The 17,928-nt window shown below is 41.5% G+C and overlaps 2 protein-coding genes across 7 annotated transcripts in view; both read left to right on the plus strand.

Moving 5' to 3' along the window:
* Window positions 1-387: 387 nt before the first annotated feature.
* Window positions 388-14,615, plus strand: psmd2 (proteasome 26S subunit ubiquitin receptor, non-ATPase 2). Its single transcript, XM_085794993.1, has 21 exons — window positions 388-547; window positions 3,229-3,285; window positions 3,381-3,545; window positions 3,679-3,800; window positions 4,565-4,789; window positions 4,883-5,041; window positions 5,215-5,359; window positions 6,293-6,353; window positions 6,437-6,583; window positions 7,620-7,726; window positions 8,129-8,256; window positions 8,343-8,430; window positions 9,263-9,425; window positions 10,170-10,271; window positions 10,491-10,642; window positions 10,769-10,852; window positions 11,306-11,474; window positions 12,370-12,464; window positions 12,547-12,673; window positions 12,823-12,941; window positions 13,720-14,615. Exons 1-21 carry the CDS (start codon window positions 425-427, stop codon window positions 13,900-13,902), a joined length of 2,721 nt encoding a protein of 906 aa, XP_085651119.1. The 5' UTR covers window positions 388-424; the 3' UTR covers window positions 13,903-14,615.
* A 948-nt stretch (window positions 14,616-15,563) lies between these two features.
* The window catches only part of eif4g1b (eukaryotic translation initiation factor 4 gamma, 1b), a 52,765-nt gene continuing 50,400 nt past the window's right edge, over window positions 15,564-17,928 (plus strand). For 4 of the 6 annotated variants that reach the window (XM_085794995.1, XM_085794996.1, XM_085794998.1 and 1 more), the window contains exon 1: window positions 15,566-15,685. The gene's annotated coding sequence lies outside the window, so the exon portion shown is untranslated. Of the gene's footprint in view, window positions 15,686-17,928 lie in introns of all 6 variants that reach the window. The other 2 variants (XM_085795000.1, XM_085794994.1) reach the window with 2 other exon arrangements.

Raw genomic sequence — 17,928 nt, forward strand, 5'->3', positions numbered from 1 at the left:
TCGAATTAGTGGTAGCCTATCTTAGGTATATAAAAGTTAATCAAAGTACTAATTTTTATTATTAATAATTATTATTATATTATTATTATTAATTTTCTCCCATCTATTGTTATTCATTTATTTATTCACTTGTTGTTTACCTTTGTTATGTAGGTTACAAAGCAACGAGGCAATGTATAAACCAAAGATGGATGTGCTATTATTGATACACAGTGGTTGCTTCACAATAAAAACATTTGAAACCATAAAAAGCGCCTGTGTTTTGCGGGACCTGAAGTGCACACGAGCTGCCATAACAACCCACCGCCAGCAGGGGGGCGCTAAACGGAAACTACAACAGCACATTCTTTCTACCGTAGAAGAAGCAACGACTGACTCTTCCACAGTTTCCGTTTTCTAGCTGATAGTTCATAGAGCCGCAACCATGGAGGAGGCAAAACAGAAAGAGAATAAACATCCCGAAAAGACCGATGAGAAGTCAAAGGACAAGGAGAAGGGCCAGCAGCCCAAGGATAAAGACAAGGAGAAGAAAGAGGAGCAGGAGCTGGTGAGTGTGGACGGTGTTTCTCATTCAGACGTGAGCAGAGGAGACAGAGGAGTTATTTCTCCTTAGTCACCGCCGCTGTGACAACATGGTTCAACAGGCCCGAGTCAAGCCAATGCGTTTCAAAATACACGACATAATAACTTCTATTTACTATGTTTACTAGTTTCTTACATGAAATGCCTCCACTCTGACTTTTTTTTCACGTTGCGGTGGTGTTTTTAAAAAGCTGCGGACAAACTAACTGCAGCCCGTTAGCTCCCGTTAGCCTAGCCGAGCTCAGCCGGTATGCTAACGTTAGCATGCTAGTCATGTTAGCACTGAGCTACACATTGTATGACACAGCAGCTAACGTGGAGTAAAAACAAACTGTAACAAACACACACAATAACAGTTCTCCGACTGGCACTAACTTTGAGTTATTTGTTTATTTATTTACTTACAACAGTCTGATTTCATAGTTAGCTTATAGCTGTCTTTATGATTAGCCTGTGCTAAGTGTCAATGGTCAGATTATTGGTTTTTCACATGATTACTGGATTGTCAAGTGCAATTTGGTGTAAACAAAAACAAGTGTAACAATATTTATAGTTTAGTTTATTTCGGTCTTTGGTTTGACAGAGCACCTCATTGTGTAATAGGAATCACAACTCAACATAGATATAGCAGCTAGACAAGGACTGAGAAAAGATGACAAAACAAAAATAAGCAAATCAAAGTAGAGAAATAAATAAAAAGTTAGAGAGAGTGTAAATTAAGTTTTTAGGTTATGTTGCCTCTCAATGCACCAGTCGTGTGCTCACTTTTCAATGTGGACAGCTATGTCAGAGAGGTCAATAGGTCACCAAGTTAATTTCCCATCATTTTTTGTCCCTTACTTTTGCCAGGAGCTGGCAATCGAAAACAGTGATGCATATTCTCTACAGGACATGAGAAAAAAATAAATATTTATCAATTATGTGGCCACACTTTCTCTTTTGATGCCAGAAAAAGATAGTGTCTGAGAAAGTCTTGTTTGTAGCTGTAGCTGTCAGTGGTCATATTATTGTTTTTTCACATCGTTAGTGGATTGTCTTGTGCAACTTGGTGCAAACAACAAACACGTGTAACTATTGCCCCTATATTGTATGAAATAATATTTATCATAGTAGTTTATTCGATCGAATGCACAAAGTGTTACAGTCAGGCATCAATCAACAATCAATCAACCTTCAATAAAGCGTTACTTGATTCAAACTTAATTCATAATCTTTACATAGATTGAAAAGGTGTAGGAGCTATTCAGCTTATGAGTGCCTACCCTTTAACTCTTCATTTCAGTTAAACCTTGTGTGTGGTTTCAATGTCAAAATGTCATACGTAAAAGAATGTTACATCAAAATGTAAAAAAAGAAGAAAAAACAAAAAGATTATGACAAATATTCTTATTCTGTGGGTAATGGGGGCGGGACTAGATAAGCTTTTGCTTCTCCCGCTTTCCCTTTCGGCCATGTGTATTGAACGAAGATGAAGTGTGATGATGATGATTTAAATTGACATGCCCGAAATAAACAAATTGATTGATTGATTGTGACAGAAAGTAGCAGAAATATTATAATCAACAGATGAAGCCAAATAAACAATCAGCATTGCTTCATCATCAAGTTACATCATAACAACATCCTCTGCCCTTACACTACCTTAGACCCTCAATGGACTGAGGAAAAAAAACCTCCTTTTAACAGGGAAAAAGTTGGAGAAAGCTCAGGGTGAGCAACAGAGGAGGGGTCCCTCACCCAGGACACGCAGACATGCAATAGATGTTGTGTACAGCCGCTAGACAAGGTCCAAGAAAAGATGACAAAACAAAAATAAGCAAATCAAAGTAAACTAATAAAAAAAAAAAGATTAAGTTTTCGGTATGTTGCCTCTAAATGCACCAGGTTTGTGCTCAGTTGTAATAATGAGGTCAATAGGTCACCAAGTTAATTTGCCGTAATTTTCTGTCTCTTACTGTTACATCAAATGCTCAAACCAAGTGTACATAATATGCTGCAAAAGTAGCAGCAGCTGGCAATGGAAAACATTGATGCATATTTTCTGCAGGACATCAGAAGAAAATAAACGACTATCAACTAAAAAACGTGGGCACACTTTCTCTTTTGATGCAAGAAAAAATAGTGTCAGATAAAGTCTTGCATGTAGCTGTATTTGTAATTAGCCCGCCCCATTCTAAATGTCAATGGTCAGATTATTATTGTTTTTTCACATTGTTAGTGGATTGTCTGGTGCAAACACAAACACGTGTAACTGTTGCCCCTATTGTATGAAATAATGTTCATGTTATAAATTGAGTTTTAGGTTATGCTGCCTCTAAATGCAGCAAGAGTTTGCTCACTGTTGAAAGTAGACAGCTTTGTCAAAGAGGTCATTAGGTCACCAAGTTGATTACCCATCATTTTCTTTCCCTTACATTTACAACAAATGTTCAAACCAAGTGTACATAACATGCTGCAAAAGTAGCAGGAGCTGGCAATGGAAAACATTGATGCATATTTTCTGCAGGACATCAGAAGAAAATAAATAATTATCAAGTAATAAATGTGGCTACACGCGCCAGAAAAAGTAGTGTCTGATAAAGTCTTGCTTTTCTTTAAAGTCTTTTTGATTTATGATAATGTTCTTCTCTTCTCTCTCCCCTTTAGTCAGAGGAAGACAAGCAGTTACAAGAGGACCTGGAGATGATGGTGGAGAGACTGGGCGTGAGTATTCAGTTTGGATGTTTTCTTTCTCCTCGTGTGTCAATATGCAAAATCCCATACAAGACAACATGCTCATAATTTCCTACACATGACAGGAGAAGAACATAGAGCTGCACCGTCCTGCGCTGGAAGAGCTGCGCAGACTGATCCGCTCCTCCACCACCTCCATGACCTCAGTGCCCAAGCCCCTGAAGTTCCTGCGGCCACACTACGGCAAACTCAAAGAGATCTTTGAGGGCATGGCCGCTGGAGAAAACAAGGTAAAGTTCTGCAGATGGCATCGTGATATGAAAAGTTTATCAACTTCTAGTTTGTGCCAAAGTTTTTTAATATAAATGTTAATGCTGACACCTGAATCACATTTAAAACTGTAACTGTTATTTATGTTTGCAGCATTTCTGTGCTGATGTGGTGTCGGTGCTGGCCATGACCATGAGCGGCGAGAGGGAGTGTCTGAAGTATCGTCTGCTGGGCTCGCAGGAGGAGCTGGCCTCCTGGGGTCATGAATATGTCAGGTAAGGCACTTCACTACCAAGAACGTACGTAGAAGTCTTGGTGAACCTGTAACATAAGGGATTACAACTTTGTTCTTATGTTTTTTATAAGCAAAAGAAGAAGGAAGGAACTTTGTTTTTTTTTACAATAATAATTATAATACATTTTGTTTGTTGGTGCCTTTCAATGCACCCAAGGTCGCTTAAGTTAACATAGTTAGCATGCTGTGGTTCACTTTGTTAAAGAGGAACTATGCAGGATTTGTAGCTTAACTATGCTACATTATTACCTTAAATAAACAGCTTGGAGTAATTGTGATGGTTTAATAAATGGCTTAACTTGTTAAAGGGAGAATAGAGGCTCTCTGTCTTCCACGTGTGTGTGTCACTTATTGTGTCTCTTGGCTGAAAACCAACCTTGCAGAATTGGGGCCACCGCCCTGGTGTCCAAGCTCTTGTCTCTGCGTCAGCGTGACACAAACGTGCCCTGTAACCCGTAATCTCTTGTTTATGACAGATTAAACTACACAATTATACAGGTGGTAACATTGTATATGCTGCTCTGTTGATTGGTTTCTTGCTGGCTTCGTTGTAAACAAAAGCACATGGCCAGGAAGAGGGTTTCCAAAACAGCGGGAAAAAGTTCCTCTTTAACCTGCTGTGGTTCACTTTGTTAAATTAGTAGAAAAACAACTACATCATTTAAAAAACGAGAGTGCTGGTCGTGAGGTGTTGGTGTCATTTGCTGCTTGGTAACAAATCTTTTTCTGTCCATTGCCTTCCAGGCACCTGGCGGGTGAGGTGGCGAAGGAGTGGCAGGAGGTGGAGGAGAGCGATAAGACGCAGCAGGAGACGCTGCTGAAACTGGTGAAGGAGATCGTGCCCTACAACATGGCCCACAACGCTGAGCACGAGGCCTGTGACCTGCTGATGGAGATCGAGAGGCTGGACATGCTGGAGGACTACATCGATGAAAACGCCTATGGAAAAGTCTGCCTTTACCTCACCAGGTGTGTTCAGAGCTCAGCAAACACAAAACATATCTTCAGACGTACTTGATTTTGTCTCTGAAACACAACTGACTTCCTTTATCGCTCCTCCAGTTGTGTGAGTTACGTTCCTGAGCCAGAAAACTCAGCGCTGCTACGATGTGCCCTGAACATTTTCCGAAAGTTCAACCGTTACCCAGAGGCTCTGCGACTGGCCCTGATGCTCAACGATGTGGAGCTGGTTGAAAATATCTTCACATCCTGCAAAGACATGTAAGGACTATTACACCACTGCTCCCAGAGGACATAAGTAATAATGAAAAGTATTAAACACAGCAGCTAGGGGGGAAAAATTGGTTTGTTTGTTATTCCTTTTCCTACTTTCTGTTATTCAAGTCATCGTGCATGGTTTATATGATAAAGCAAACTTTGTGTGTCCCTCGCAGCGTCATCCAGAAGCAGATGGCCTTCATGCTGGGACGCCACGGCATGTTCCTGGAGCTTAATGAGGACGTTGAGGACTACGAGGACCTGACGGAGATTATGTCAAACGTGCAGCTCAACAGCAACTTCTTGGCCCTGGCCAGAGAGGTAAGAGAGAAGAAATGTGTTGACACCAAAGACTTATTCGTTATGGAAAATGGCGGTGTTGCTCGTTAGAAGTTTCATGGTTAAGTGAAGATGCTTCACATTTACACACTGCTGGAACTTTTCTGTTGTAAAGTAGATGAGATTTTTTGATGGCTTTGATGAACACAGACCTTTAGATTGGAGAAACAAATTGATGTCATTATGAGTGGGTAGCTTTATAATTGAAAATATGTTTGAATTTTGAACAGATGAAAAACGTGCGCTTAAACAGGCAATATGGATGCACAGATTCAACTTTCTCTCTCTCTTCATGCTGATTCCTGCTCAGTGACTTTCATTTTCCAGATATAAAGTGTGTACTTCACCGTGTGGAGTCATTTTTATGTAAAGTAACACGAAGCCAGAGGATCTGTGGCTGAGTCAGAGTCTCTGTGTGACTACATGACTGTAACTGATAGCAGGAACACTGATTTTTATAATAAGGCCTGTGTGCGTCTGGGTTAGTTGATGTCATAGCTGATACCCGATTCAGTTGTTAAGGCCAGTAACTACTCTGATATCAACCCAGTTGCATCCTAAACGGTTAAGGAAAAATCTGGGATGTGCAGAAAGATTACAACCAAAAAATTATGAGATTATATTAAAAAATGCATAAAGCTTTGGACGTTTTACAGTAATGAAAACAAAAGAGTTTTGAGGATATTTAAGATAAAATGTGTAAGAGGGATGAGAGAGGTTGAGCGGATGAAAGGTTAATGGTGAATGGAAATTTTCAGAGGAGGGGCACTGAAAGGATGATGGTGGTGATTCACAGCAGCAGGTGGTGGGGGGGATTAAAAATTCAGCTTGTCTCTTTCTAATAGCTTTTAGTTTCTCAGTATGACTCAACACATTTCACCATCATTAACAACGCGCTGCTGCTGTCCTCCGCAGTTGGACATCATGGAGCCCAAAGTCCCCGATGACATCTACAAGACGCACCTGGAAAACAACAGTGAGTCGACGTGGATGGATGATGTCATGGTGGAAAATGAGTTAATCCTTTACGTTGAGTGACCTTGGTGTCGTATGTAACAGGGTTCGGAGGCAGCGGCTCCCAGGTGGACTCGGCTCGTATGAATTTGGCGTCCTCCTTCGTGAATGGCTTCGTCAACGCGGCGTTTGGACAGGACAAGCTGCTCACGGACGATGGCAACAAGTGGCTGTACAAGAACAAGGACCACGGTAAGAACATGTTTCCTTTCATTTTTTAAAAACTCTTTATTTAATACTTATAGATAATTGTCTTTTAATACAAAAGGACAAACACAAAACACTGAACAATTACACATATTCAAAGTCCGGGGGGGTGATGTGTTTATCCAAAAGACAAAATATCACACAACAAATCATAAACAGTCTCACTCATTAGCCAAATAAGCATGCCACTTCTGCCATCGTTTTTCACCCAGATCTTTTTGGAGTCGGGTTGAGTGAGTCATTTGCTCTAGGACATGCAGTTGTTTTTCAATATTGACAAAAATATCTTGAAGTTTCCTTTCTTGACTTCGCTGCGTTTTTATTGATTGAAGGGCTCCAGACTTCCCCTAAAGAGTCATTTTGCCCCTAAAGTTTGAGACAGCGCAAGTAAATTTTTCATCTACTTGCACATGTGCAACCAGTAAATTTACCTCCTTTTTTAAACACTGATGAAATATGGAAGGGGCGACTCAAAAATCTGAAATCTGTCATTACAGGCCAATGTATGTGAGAATCATGAATGAAAAGAAAATCAATTTACACCCCTTAAAGAGACCCCGAGGAGTTTGCTTTTGGTTATAATAGAGTCTCATATTAATGTGGATGAATCTACGTTACCCACTTGTTAATAGGTCAATTTTCGATCATCATTTTGATATTATTATTTAGTGGTTGACTCGCCCAGCATTTCCTAGTTTCGGTTTCCTGGACGCTAGTTGGCATTGTTTGTGGTCGGAACTACGACGGTATCTGATCGACTTCTAACCTCCGACTTTCATTCTTGATTAATGAAAACATTCTTGACAAATGATTTTGCTTTCGTCCGTCTTGGGCCAGACTTCACCGTGCATGCAGAGGCTCATGGGAAGTGTAGTGTGAAACTCCTCGAAGTCACTTTAATTTTCTGCTCACACCCCTAAAGTTTGAAGATGGGACCACTGTGCGCCTAGTAAAAATAAAACAGTTAGTCTGGAGCCTTGGGTTGTTCGGCGATTAACAGTGATTTTCTAATCGTCTTCAGGCATGTTGAGTGCTGCGGCCTCCCTGGGTATGATCCTGCTGTGGGACGTGGACGGCGGTCTGACCCAGATCGACAAATACCTCTACTCCTCTGAGGACTACATCAAGGTAAACATTAGGTTTTGGAAGTGCTGGAAACTTTTCTACAACAGAGTTCAATTGACCCACAGTCTTTTTTTAAGGTGAGCCATTAAAAGTATCAGTGTCCCTGCTCAGCTTTGTTAACTGCTCCGCACCACTGCTTTTTACATCCTGGCAGTTTTTTTGTTTTGTTCTTAATGAGATACTCCATATGCGCCCAGTACTTAAGCAACATCGTATTAGCTCCCAGTCAACTGGATTCATTGTAACGACTCGATAACAACTGCATCTTCATTTTGATGTTGTGAACGACACGCACGAGCTATTCTCCGGCTCATTACCGGACGAGGGGGAACATGAAGCCCTCAAGGTGTCTTTGTTTCTCGTCTTAAACCTGCTTCGTCCTCCTCTCCCTCCCTCTCTGTGCAGTCTGGCGCCCTCCTGGCCTGTGGCATCGTAAACTCGGGCGTGAGGAACGAATGCGATCCGGCCCTCGCCCTGCTCTCTGACTACGTCCTCCACAACAGCAATGTCATGAGGATAGGAGCCATCTTTGGGTGAGGAGATCGTTGGTACCAGGAGAGTTTTCTTTTTTTCTACAATGCAGATTTATTTATACTCATCATGGCTGTCTTGTTTCCAGACTGGGCCTGGCCTACGCCGGCTCCAACAGGGAAGACGTCCTGTCTCTGCTTCTCCCCGTCATGGGAGACTCCAAATCAAGCATGGAGGTATGGACTTATCTTGACGGCTCTTCTCACTTAAAGGACAAATCCGGCCAAATTCAACCTGGGGCTGTAGTTTTCTAATATTTTAGGTCTAAAAGAAGGAGTCTGAAGATTTTCGTTTTAATTGCTCCTGTTATAAAGTAGTCCTGTCGGCAGCGTATAATGAGCAGATCAATCTTACACTGTTTAGGCTGTTTACATCCCTTACAGCTGCAATTTTTTCCCCCACAGACAGCGTCAGGTGGCTTCAAACACACACCGAGGGGTTTGTTTACTTCAAGCAAGCAGACGTGTTTGTAAACGCAGCTGTAATACAAAGTCTCGCGCGAGAGTCAAGTTGACGCTCTCAGTATGTTTACAAGTGGAATAAAGAGTATCCACACCTTACTCTCATGGCTACAAAGTCATTGTGGCTCTGAGTTGATAAAACAAACGGGAGCTTCATGAGACCTGTAAACATCGTGAGAGTCAAGTGATTCTCACTTTGTGAGTTCACACGGGACTTTGCGAGACTTTGTATTACAGCTCAGTTTACAAACATGTCTGCTTGCTTGAAGTAAACAAACCCCTCGGTATATGTTTGAAGCCATCTGACGCTGTCTGTGGGGAAAAAATTAAACAGCGTAAGATCGATCTGCTCTCATTATGCGCTGCCCTGGCGATGCAGGGACGGACACAACTACTGCAAAACAGGAGCAATTAAAATGAAAATCTTCAGAATCTTTTTTTTAGACCTAAAATATTAGAAAACGACAGCCCCAGGTTTGATTTGCCCTTTAAGACATGTTTCAGTTGAGCCAGATTGAACAGTTTGTGTGTGTGTTTTGATCTCCAGGTGGTTGGCGTGACGGCGCTGGCGTGCGGTATGATCGCAGTCGGCTCGTGTAACGGCGACGTGACCTCCACCATCGTTCAGACCATCATGGAGAAGAACGACACGGAGCTGAAGGACACGTACGCCCGCTGGCTGCCTCTGGGTCTGGGACTCAACCACCTGGGTAGGGGGCTTCAGCTTTAATTAACTCTTATTAAATCAATTAAGAACTGTGTGAGAAGAGCTGCAACTGAGACTGCTGATGTGAGATTGCATTTTCTTTCTTTTGCTGTTTTTTAAATACATTATTTGTGATTTATTTTTTTACGTTTGAATAAGCACACAGACTGAGACAGTGATACAAATTAACTGAGAGACAAGGGAGAGTGTTAAGCAGAGCTCCCAAGAGCCTGCACGGACAAATAAACAACGTCCGGTTAAAGAATTATAAATTGCAGAACTAGGGTGCAGAACAAAATTAAAACGGAAAAACGAGCCGACAACAACAGCAAAAAGAAAAAAGGCTAAACAAAATGTGTGGAGGAGAGTGAAGCTTACAGACTAGAGGTAAAACATGACAGCAGAGCTCATAGATTAAGAAGTAAAGTCTCATCAAGTGTCGTCAGGAATGACTTCCAGACCTTCTGGAAACAACATTTGTGAGTTGTTTACAATCTGTTTCATTACAGCAGCAGAAGCGGCTCGTTTAGTCACATTTTACACTGGAAGGGGTTTGGGTGGAGGTGGAGATTTCCAATTTAGTTAAGTTTCCTCCCGTAGCTCTGCTGACACTGTGGCAGCTTTTTCTAAATCAGTTTGTGTAGGTCGGGATTTGTTTTAGAGGTCGTTTCCATTACGGCTGTATCTGTTTCCCATCGGCTCGGTGCTGCTCTAACTGCTGTGTGTGTGTGTCATTCACTGTCTGCAGGTAAAGGAGAAGCGATTGAGACGACCCTGGCTGCTCTGCAGGTTGTGCCTGAACCTTTCCGCAGCTTTGCTAACACACTAGTGGATATCTGTGCATATGCAGGTCAGTCTGGCTATATATTATATTATTTTTTAGCAGCCGTTACAAAATGACATGCAGATATCCATCAGTCGACCTCCTGCTCCATTCACTTCTCCATATCTCCCGTAGAGTCAACCATCATGCACTGACCTACATCAGATTTTAATCTTTCATTTTCCGGGGAAGAGGGTGGGTTGCAATAATCTATAATAAGCGCTAATAATTTGTCTCTGTCCTCAGGTTCTGGTAACGTGCTGAAGGTGCAGCAGCTTCTGCACATCTGCAGCGAGCACTACGAGGCCAAGGAGAAGGAAAAGGAGGAGGACAAGGACAAGAAGGACAAGAAAGACAAAGACAAGAAGGACACAGCTGCTGACATGGGCTCCCACCAGGTAACGACTCATTTATTGTTCACATAACACGTTTATTTATCATTAGTTCCTGCTGTAATATGGATTCATGTGATTGTTTCCACTTAGACAAATGAGAAAATGTTAATTTCTATATTTTCCCTTCAGGGTGTCGCTGTTCTCGGTATCGCCCTGATAGCCATGGGTGAGGAGATTGGCTCTGAAATGGCACTACGGACATTTGGACATCTGGTCAGTCTTCTTCTTGACCTTTACTGACCTCATTATTGTTCCACAGCCTCTGATTTCCTCTTCCTTCTCTATTAACTTCACATTGTTTTTTTCCCCTCCACTGTTTCCCCTGGTTATCTTGGACTAAACTGTGCTTTCATATTTTCAGACTTCACCATTTATCCTTTTTTCTTTTTGATTCACATTACATCATCCCTCCTTTGATCCCGCTCCCCACTGTTTTTGCTTTTGTTTTCTCAGTTGTGATCTGACGTTTATTGCCCTGCTCTTACTCGCCCTGAAGTTTTTTAATGAATCAGACTTCAGAGTTCGTGTCTGTCTGGGGGTGTGACAGTTCTTAGTCGACAGTTAAACTAATTAAAACCATATTTTTGTTCTTTTTCTCCATCGTTGCTTCTTCCAGATGCTTTTCCTCTGTAATAAACTCTATCATCTCTGTTTCCTCCGTGTTAGCTGCGTTATGGCGAGCCCACCCTGAGGCGAGCCGTGCCCCTCGCCCTGGCCCTCATTTCCGTGTCCAACCCTCGCCTCAACATCTTGGACACCCTCAGCAAGTTCTCCCATGACGCCGACCCTGAGGTTTCCCACAACTCCATCTTCGCCATGGGCATGGTGGGCAGTGGTGAGTCGTGACTCTGGGCTTTAAATGAAGCAGTGTAGACGATGCCAAACCCCTGTGTCAAAGTGTTTAACCCAAAGTCTTTCATGTGCTGTTGCCTTTTTTTATATATAAATGAATAACAAATTTTTGTGTTCTTGGGTCACAGTATTGCAGTATTATTAACCTCCACATTTTAGCTCAATGCAGCATTTGCTGTTTATAACTAAGAGGACAAAAGATGTGATGCAATCAGGGGTCATGAAATAATTAAAGTTTACACCATTGGTTTATTGTTGATAATAAAACTACAACCGATTAAAATTCTGTTTAAACAAAAAGGATGACAAAGATTAGGTTAGAGTTTGAGTACAGTTAATGAAGGTGTCAAAGTGCTTTAGTCTAATCGTGCAGTAATATTAAGAGATAAGATAAGACTTAATTTATCTGTCAGGCTATAAATGTACAAGTAACAGCAGCTCAGGCATAAAGACAGAAGGGTCAGGAAGGGAAAGTGATTAAAAAAAACATTAACAAAGTGTAAAACTATAGGGAAAATGCGTATTCAAAAGAATAGAAGATACGCACATGATATACACAGAGGAGTGCAACATGGATATGAAAAGAGGTTGGAGATGAAAAAGAGGTAAAGGACGCATTTCTGCTTAAAGTGATAAAAGTGCTCCATTTTGTCATTGTGAATTATTTTACATAGCATCTTATGACATTGAAGCTTTGACGCTCTGCAGATTTAAACCTACTTGAAACGGCATCAGATACTTTGAAGGTTACATGTTACACATTTGTCATTCCCAGTGATGCACAGCGCTGCCGCCTCCTCCTCCTCCTCTGGGAGCGCCGCTAGTGTCAACTTCCTTAATACGTTCAACACACTCATTCATTCTTTCCATTTCCTCAGGCACAAATAACGCCCGTCTGGCCGCCATGCTGCGGCAGCTGGCGCAGTATCACGCCAAAGACCCTAACAATCTCTTCATGGTCCGACTGGCTCAGGTGGGTGGTGGCACAAAAGGCACTCTGTACCAGACAGTGTGTTTGAGTGACTGTTGACTCTCTGCTGTTTGTGCCTCCACAGGGTCTGACTCATTTGGGCAAAGGCACACTGACACTCTGTCCCTACCATAGCGACAGGCAGCTGATGAGCCAGGTTGCCGTCGCCGGGCTGCTAACCGTGCTCGTTTCCTTCCTTGATGTCAAGAACAGTCAGTTTATTTTCCTCCTCCTCTTGCTCCTGCGTCCACACACTTTAACATTGTCCATCACGGTTATGCAATTTGAAGTTTGTGCTCATTAGAGGTTTTTTTTTCTTTCCTTCTCTCCTCCACCCTGGTGTTCATTGTGTGCATTACAGTCATCCTGGGGAAGTCTCACTATATTCTGTACGGCCTGGTCGCCGCCATGCAGCCACGTATGCTGGTCACATTCGACGAGGAGCTCCGACCACTGCCTGTGTCCGTCAGAGTTGGACAGGTATGATTTAAAAATAAATGGTTTATTGATTTGTCCCTTGGTTTACAGCAGACAAGGACATAAAACATACAGGATGTGAGCAGCAAATTACAGCAGATAGACCAAGTGATACCGTACAACATGAAAGTGCATGGAAGACAAAATAATAAATAGTTACAAAATGCAAAATATCAGCAACGTAGAACAGTGCAATTACAGTCAGGAAAGTAAAGACATTATTATTTTTTAATTTAGCTTTTTATTGACATTTGCAACAAGTATGACATTTACACCCATTTCAATTATTAGTCACAGAGTATCAACATTAATGTCCTTTTTCTAACATGTAGGGAGTGAGGTATGAGTTAAACAAGTCAAAGTCTGACTTGTGTGGTGTTATATAGTCCATCTATTTCAAAAAGAAAACAAAAAAACATCTTGTGACAGGGTCTAATCTGTCTGAGATAGCACTGTATAAAGGTATCGCATGTATACCCTATCTAGTTCTGTAACTCCAAGAAAGGGGTGTTTAAAACAATAAATACAACCATAAATGAATAAAAACTAGTCAAATGATGATAATAACAATAGTTATTTAAATAAAATTTAAATTTTGAGGTATCAGAGTCTTAGATTTAGGCCACCTTCACATAAAATTGGTTCTTTTAGCTGTAACTGGGCAGTTATATATTCCATCATGTAGACATGATTTACTTTCTGTAACCATTGAGCGACTCCTTTTCATTTTTATCTTATGAATTTGTTTGTGTGTGTGTGTGCGTTCTCTCCGTCCGTCCAGGCTGTGGACGTTGTCGGTCAGGCAGGCAAGCCAAAGGCCATCACAGGTTTCCAGACTCACACCACGCCGGTGCTGCTGGCTCACGGAGAGAGGGCCGAGCTGGCCACAGAGGAGTACCTCCCCGTCACCCCCATCCTGGAGGGCTTCGTCATCCTCCGCAAGAACCCCAACTACGAAACCTAGACTTCTGCACCTCCGGAGAAGAGGAAAAGAACAAGAGAAAAGAAAAAAGAGCGTTCTCTGTTTGTAAAGGGGTGTCGCCCTCCATGGCTCTTGGCAGTTGTTATATTTTAGTTATTTACTGCATGGCTGAAAAAAAAGAAAAAAAGAATAAAAGAGCGAGGTAAAGGGGGGGCCTGTTCTTCTCCCTCGCTTTTGTCTTCTCACTGTCATCTGTGGCCCAGCTCCAGCAAGTCATTAAAAATGGATGGCTGGGGTCTGGTTAATTGGACTGGTATGACACAGAGAAGGTTTAACTGGGACCTTATTCACACTCTTCATAGATGGTTTCCTCATTACTCTGAGTTCGATCCCGCTCTCTCCCACTTGTACTGAATCAGCTTATCTGACTGACCCGGGGTGGGGGAGGGGGGGAGAGGGCCTCTTGAAAAGTGGGAACTGTTCACCTGTCTGTGTGTGTGTGTGTGTTTCAGTCATCAGTAAATGAACAACTGCTCAGTCCACATCAGCGCTTCAGAATAGTTTTTTTTTTCATTCATTTTCAGTCATTTTTTTGTAATTAGAGCATTTAAAAGTATGTATACTTCCTCATGTTTTTCCTCTGATTTGTTTTTGGTGGGAGGGGGGTGGGTGTGGGTGGGGGTTATTGTTTGTTACAGTACTGTACAAGGTTGAATCAAAAAATAAAAACTCAGATCCTAATGTTGGAAATGTGATCCCTGTGTGTTGTGTTAATTTAGGTGCAGGAATATCATGAAACTTGGTTGTAATTCAGTGAAACTCATATATATTTATAATTTAAATATTCTGTTCTCATTTATATGTACATGAATATGGAGGAAACAAATGGCAAAAGTAATTTAGAGTTAAATATCAGTTTCTTCCCATGTGACTTGGCCTAATAAACATGTAAACTGATCTCTCCATAATATATAATGTAAATTTAACATTTAGAGTTGATCAAATATGCAGATGCTTCAGTTTATTTTTCTAAATGCATATAATTGTTACCTGAATATAGAAATAATTGACATCTAAATAACATAAAAATAATTCTGACGTCCTATAGGTGCTTTTCACATCAATTCATAAGTTATTTTTTCTAAATCTATATGAACCAGACACTTGACCGTTATGCAATCTGTCTTTTGAGGCAATTAACTGAGATTTTACAATATTGACAGAAATTGTGTTATTCATTTTTACGATATAATATAGTTGAGAGTTGAGTTATGTAGATACCAGACGAGATTCAAGACAAGCCATCACTTTTTCAGTTTACTCTTTTATTCATTTAATTTAAATATGTTTTGATTTAAATATATTATACAGTGTTAATATATAATATAATATTTACCTCTCAAAACACGTCATTGAACATTTACAGACACAGCAAACAACAGTAGAGACAATCAGACAAAAAATAAATGAATGAAAAAAGAAAATCATATTATAGAGGAAAAAAAGTACAGAAACACAAACAAAACAAAACGCAAGATTATTTTTCAAATGTATATTTTCAAATGTACATATCTATATATATATACAAATGTGTATATATTTGAAATATACATATGTACACAATATATATATATATATATATATATATATATATATATATATATATATATATGTATATATATATATATATATGACTTTACAGAATTTTCCAGCAAAGAAAAGAACATGAAAGTTTCACGTGATGGGATTTTGCCGGAATTACCTTGCTACCGGCTTCCGGGAAGATTTTCCGTCCGTCCGGCTCCGCGGACTCAAGGAGAGAAAGGTAACGCCGCGGTACTCAGCTATATTCTTTCCTAAAAATGCTTGATTTCTCTGTATTGAAGCGTCACTTTTGCCGGCAAGTTGACACAACCCTTTAAGGAGGCCCACCTGTACGTTTCAGTGTTTTTTTAGTCTTCAGATATACAAATTATGCGGTGACTTTTCCTCTTCAGTGAGGTTCTGGTGCTCCTGCTGTGTTTTCAGGGATTAGCTACGTTAGCTTAGCTTAGTTTAGCTGCTAGCATCATCCCATGCTAAGACGACGTGGGTGTTTCTTTTCATCACTTTAGCTCAGTCCAGCTAGTAGCAAGTTGATAATATGACTATAGACAACCAAAATGAGTCCATATAACGGCATGTTATCATTTGCACGTGTGTGTTTTTATTTACATGTGTTCCATCAAGCGACAACAAATAGATTGTCGCGTCGCAATGTTGTTGTTGTTTTCGCCGGTTAGCGTAATTTGTGCTACTAGCAACTAGCCCCAACTGTTTGCTAGGTAGCGAAACAACATTAAAGCTAATATAGGAGATAGCGGGAGGTTAAAAAAAAATCAACGTTTTGTGTCGTAGCGGTGTCAACCTCCTGGCTGTGCAGCAACCAGCACGACAATTGTGTACTTGTGTTTGCCAGCGTGGCTTTATGTAAAAAAGCAATGTGTTGTGCCAGTTGTGATTGTAAAGAACAACGCATACTGTGATAATAACTCGATACCTGAACTGAAAGCATGTGATGACGATGGATGGATGGATGGATGTAAAAGTTGGTACCAGGCAAGGCAGCAACCTGAAACTACGTGTGTAGTGTACTTGGGGGCGGTAAAGGTATATGGAAATGTTGTTGTTTTATTGTTATTGTTTTAAATTGTATTTTAAAGATCCCAGCTCCTTTAGTTACCTAGACAACCTGAGGTATGTAGCAGTTGTAACGTGTACAAAGGGATGTTGAGACTTGGTGGTGACTGGAGGCTGATTTGACAGGGCAGGTTGTTTTGAACCGGTGATGACATGACATGACAGTTCGCTGTTCCTCCAGTTAGTTAGTTTGTTAGTAGGTTAGTTAATGGGAGTTGCCTTGAAGTTGGCAGCATCGCCTTCAACACACAGCAGCAGCAGCAGCATCATCCCTGTGTCGCAGTGGTGGTGGTGCCGCTGCCGCTTCTGTGTTTATGTAGCCAGCTAAAGCTAAAGCTAAGCAGCGTTCGATTTAACGGTTGGCGGATTTGAATGCGAGTAGAATGTTGAGCTACGGAGACAGAACGAACGATGAAACGGCGGAACGAACGATAGAACGCGCGTGCTAACATGTCGTAGCCATGGTAGCCGCCGCCTCCCTCTTTAGCTTGTGACAGTTATAGTTGGTCCCATTCATTTTTTGGCGACGGCCGCCGTCACGTCTGTCATTTACAACCGGTGAGTGTCGCCTTCTCTGCTCGGGTATGGTTTGTGTGTTCTTTTTTTTTTTTTTTTTTTACAGTAAAAATAAAATACGTGGTTGTCACGGGCCGAGCCGACGAGGTGTGGCTGGCATGAAGCCGGCGGCAGCTGTGATGGTGATGTGTATTGCATCGCGCCAATAGCAAGAGGAAAACCACGTGGTAAAAATCCAGCTCGGGCCTAGGGAGAGGAAAGTTAGCATCACGGCTAACAGGAGGGAGGGACAGCAGCAGCAGCAGCAGCACGTCCTCGCATCCCGATTTTGCAGCTGTTTCAGCAAACACCTGCTTGTTTGTTTCTGTATTATAATTATTGCAATTGCATGCAAAATAGCTGTCATTGTCTTGTGTGTGTCCGTGTGTGTGCGTGATGAGTAAGGCAGGGCAGACACGCCCCTGTGTCATGGCAAAAGTGTCCCCCCATAGTTGTTGTAGTAGCACACACGAAATGCCGGTATTGTGCCGCCGGGTGATTCAGTCGCAGTTGTTATCATGTGACTCTGACATAGTGTCATCATTTGTTTTAGAGGCTGTGATGTGTTCATGCTGAGGCCGTGTTGATTACTTCAGCCTGCTTGCTGCAGCACACACAGGCACGCACACAAGGCAGGTGTTGTGGACTGCAGACTGACCTTAGCTGAGAAAGTGGGTGCAAGATGGATGCTATTTCCTTGGCATACCCCAGGGAGGACATATGTTTACTCATTATCCTCAAAATATTTAGTTTACCACTCATCAGTCCAGAATTATGCAATGATCATGATCTAGATTTAGCTAGAGGGGATGGATGGATGAGTGAATGAGTGAG

This window comes from Trachurus japonicus, chromosome 13 (genome assembly GCF_045865225.1).
Source record: "Trachurus japonicus isolate A0001 chromosome 13, Traja_1.0".
NCBI classification, from domain to species: domain Eukaryota; kingdom Metazoa; phylum Chordata; class Actinopteri; order Carangiformes; family Carangidae; genus Trachurus; species Trachurus japonicus.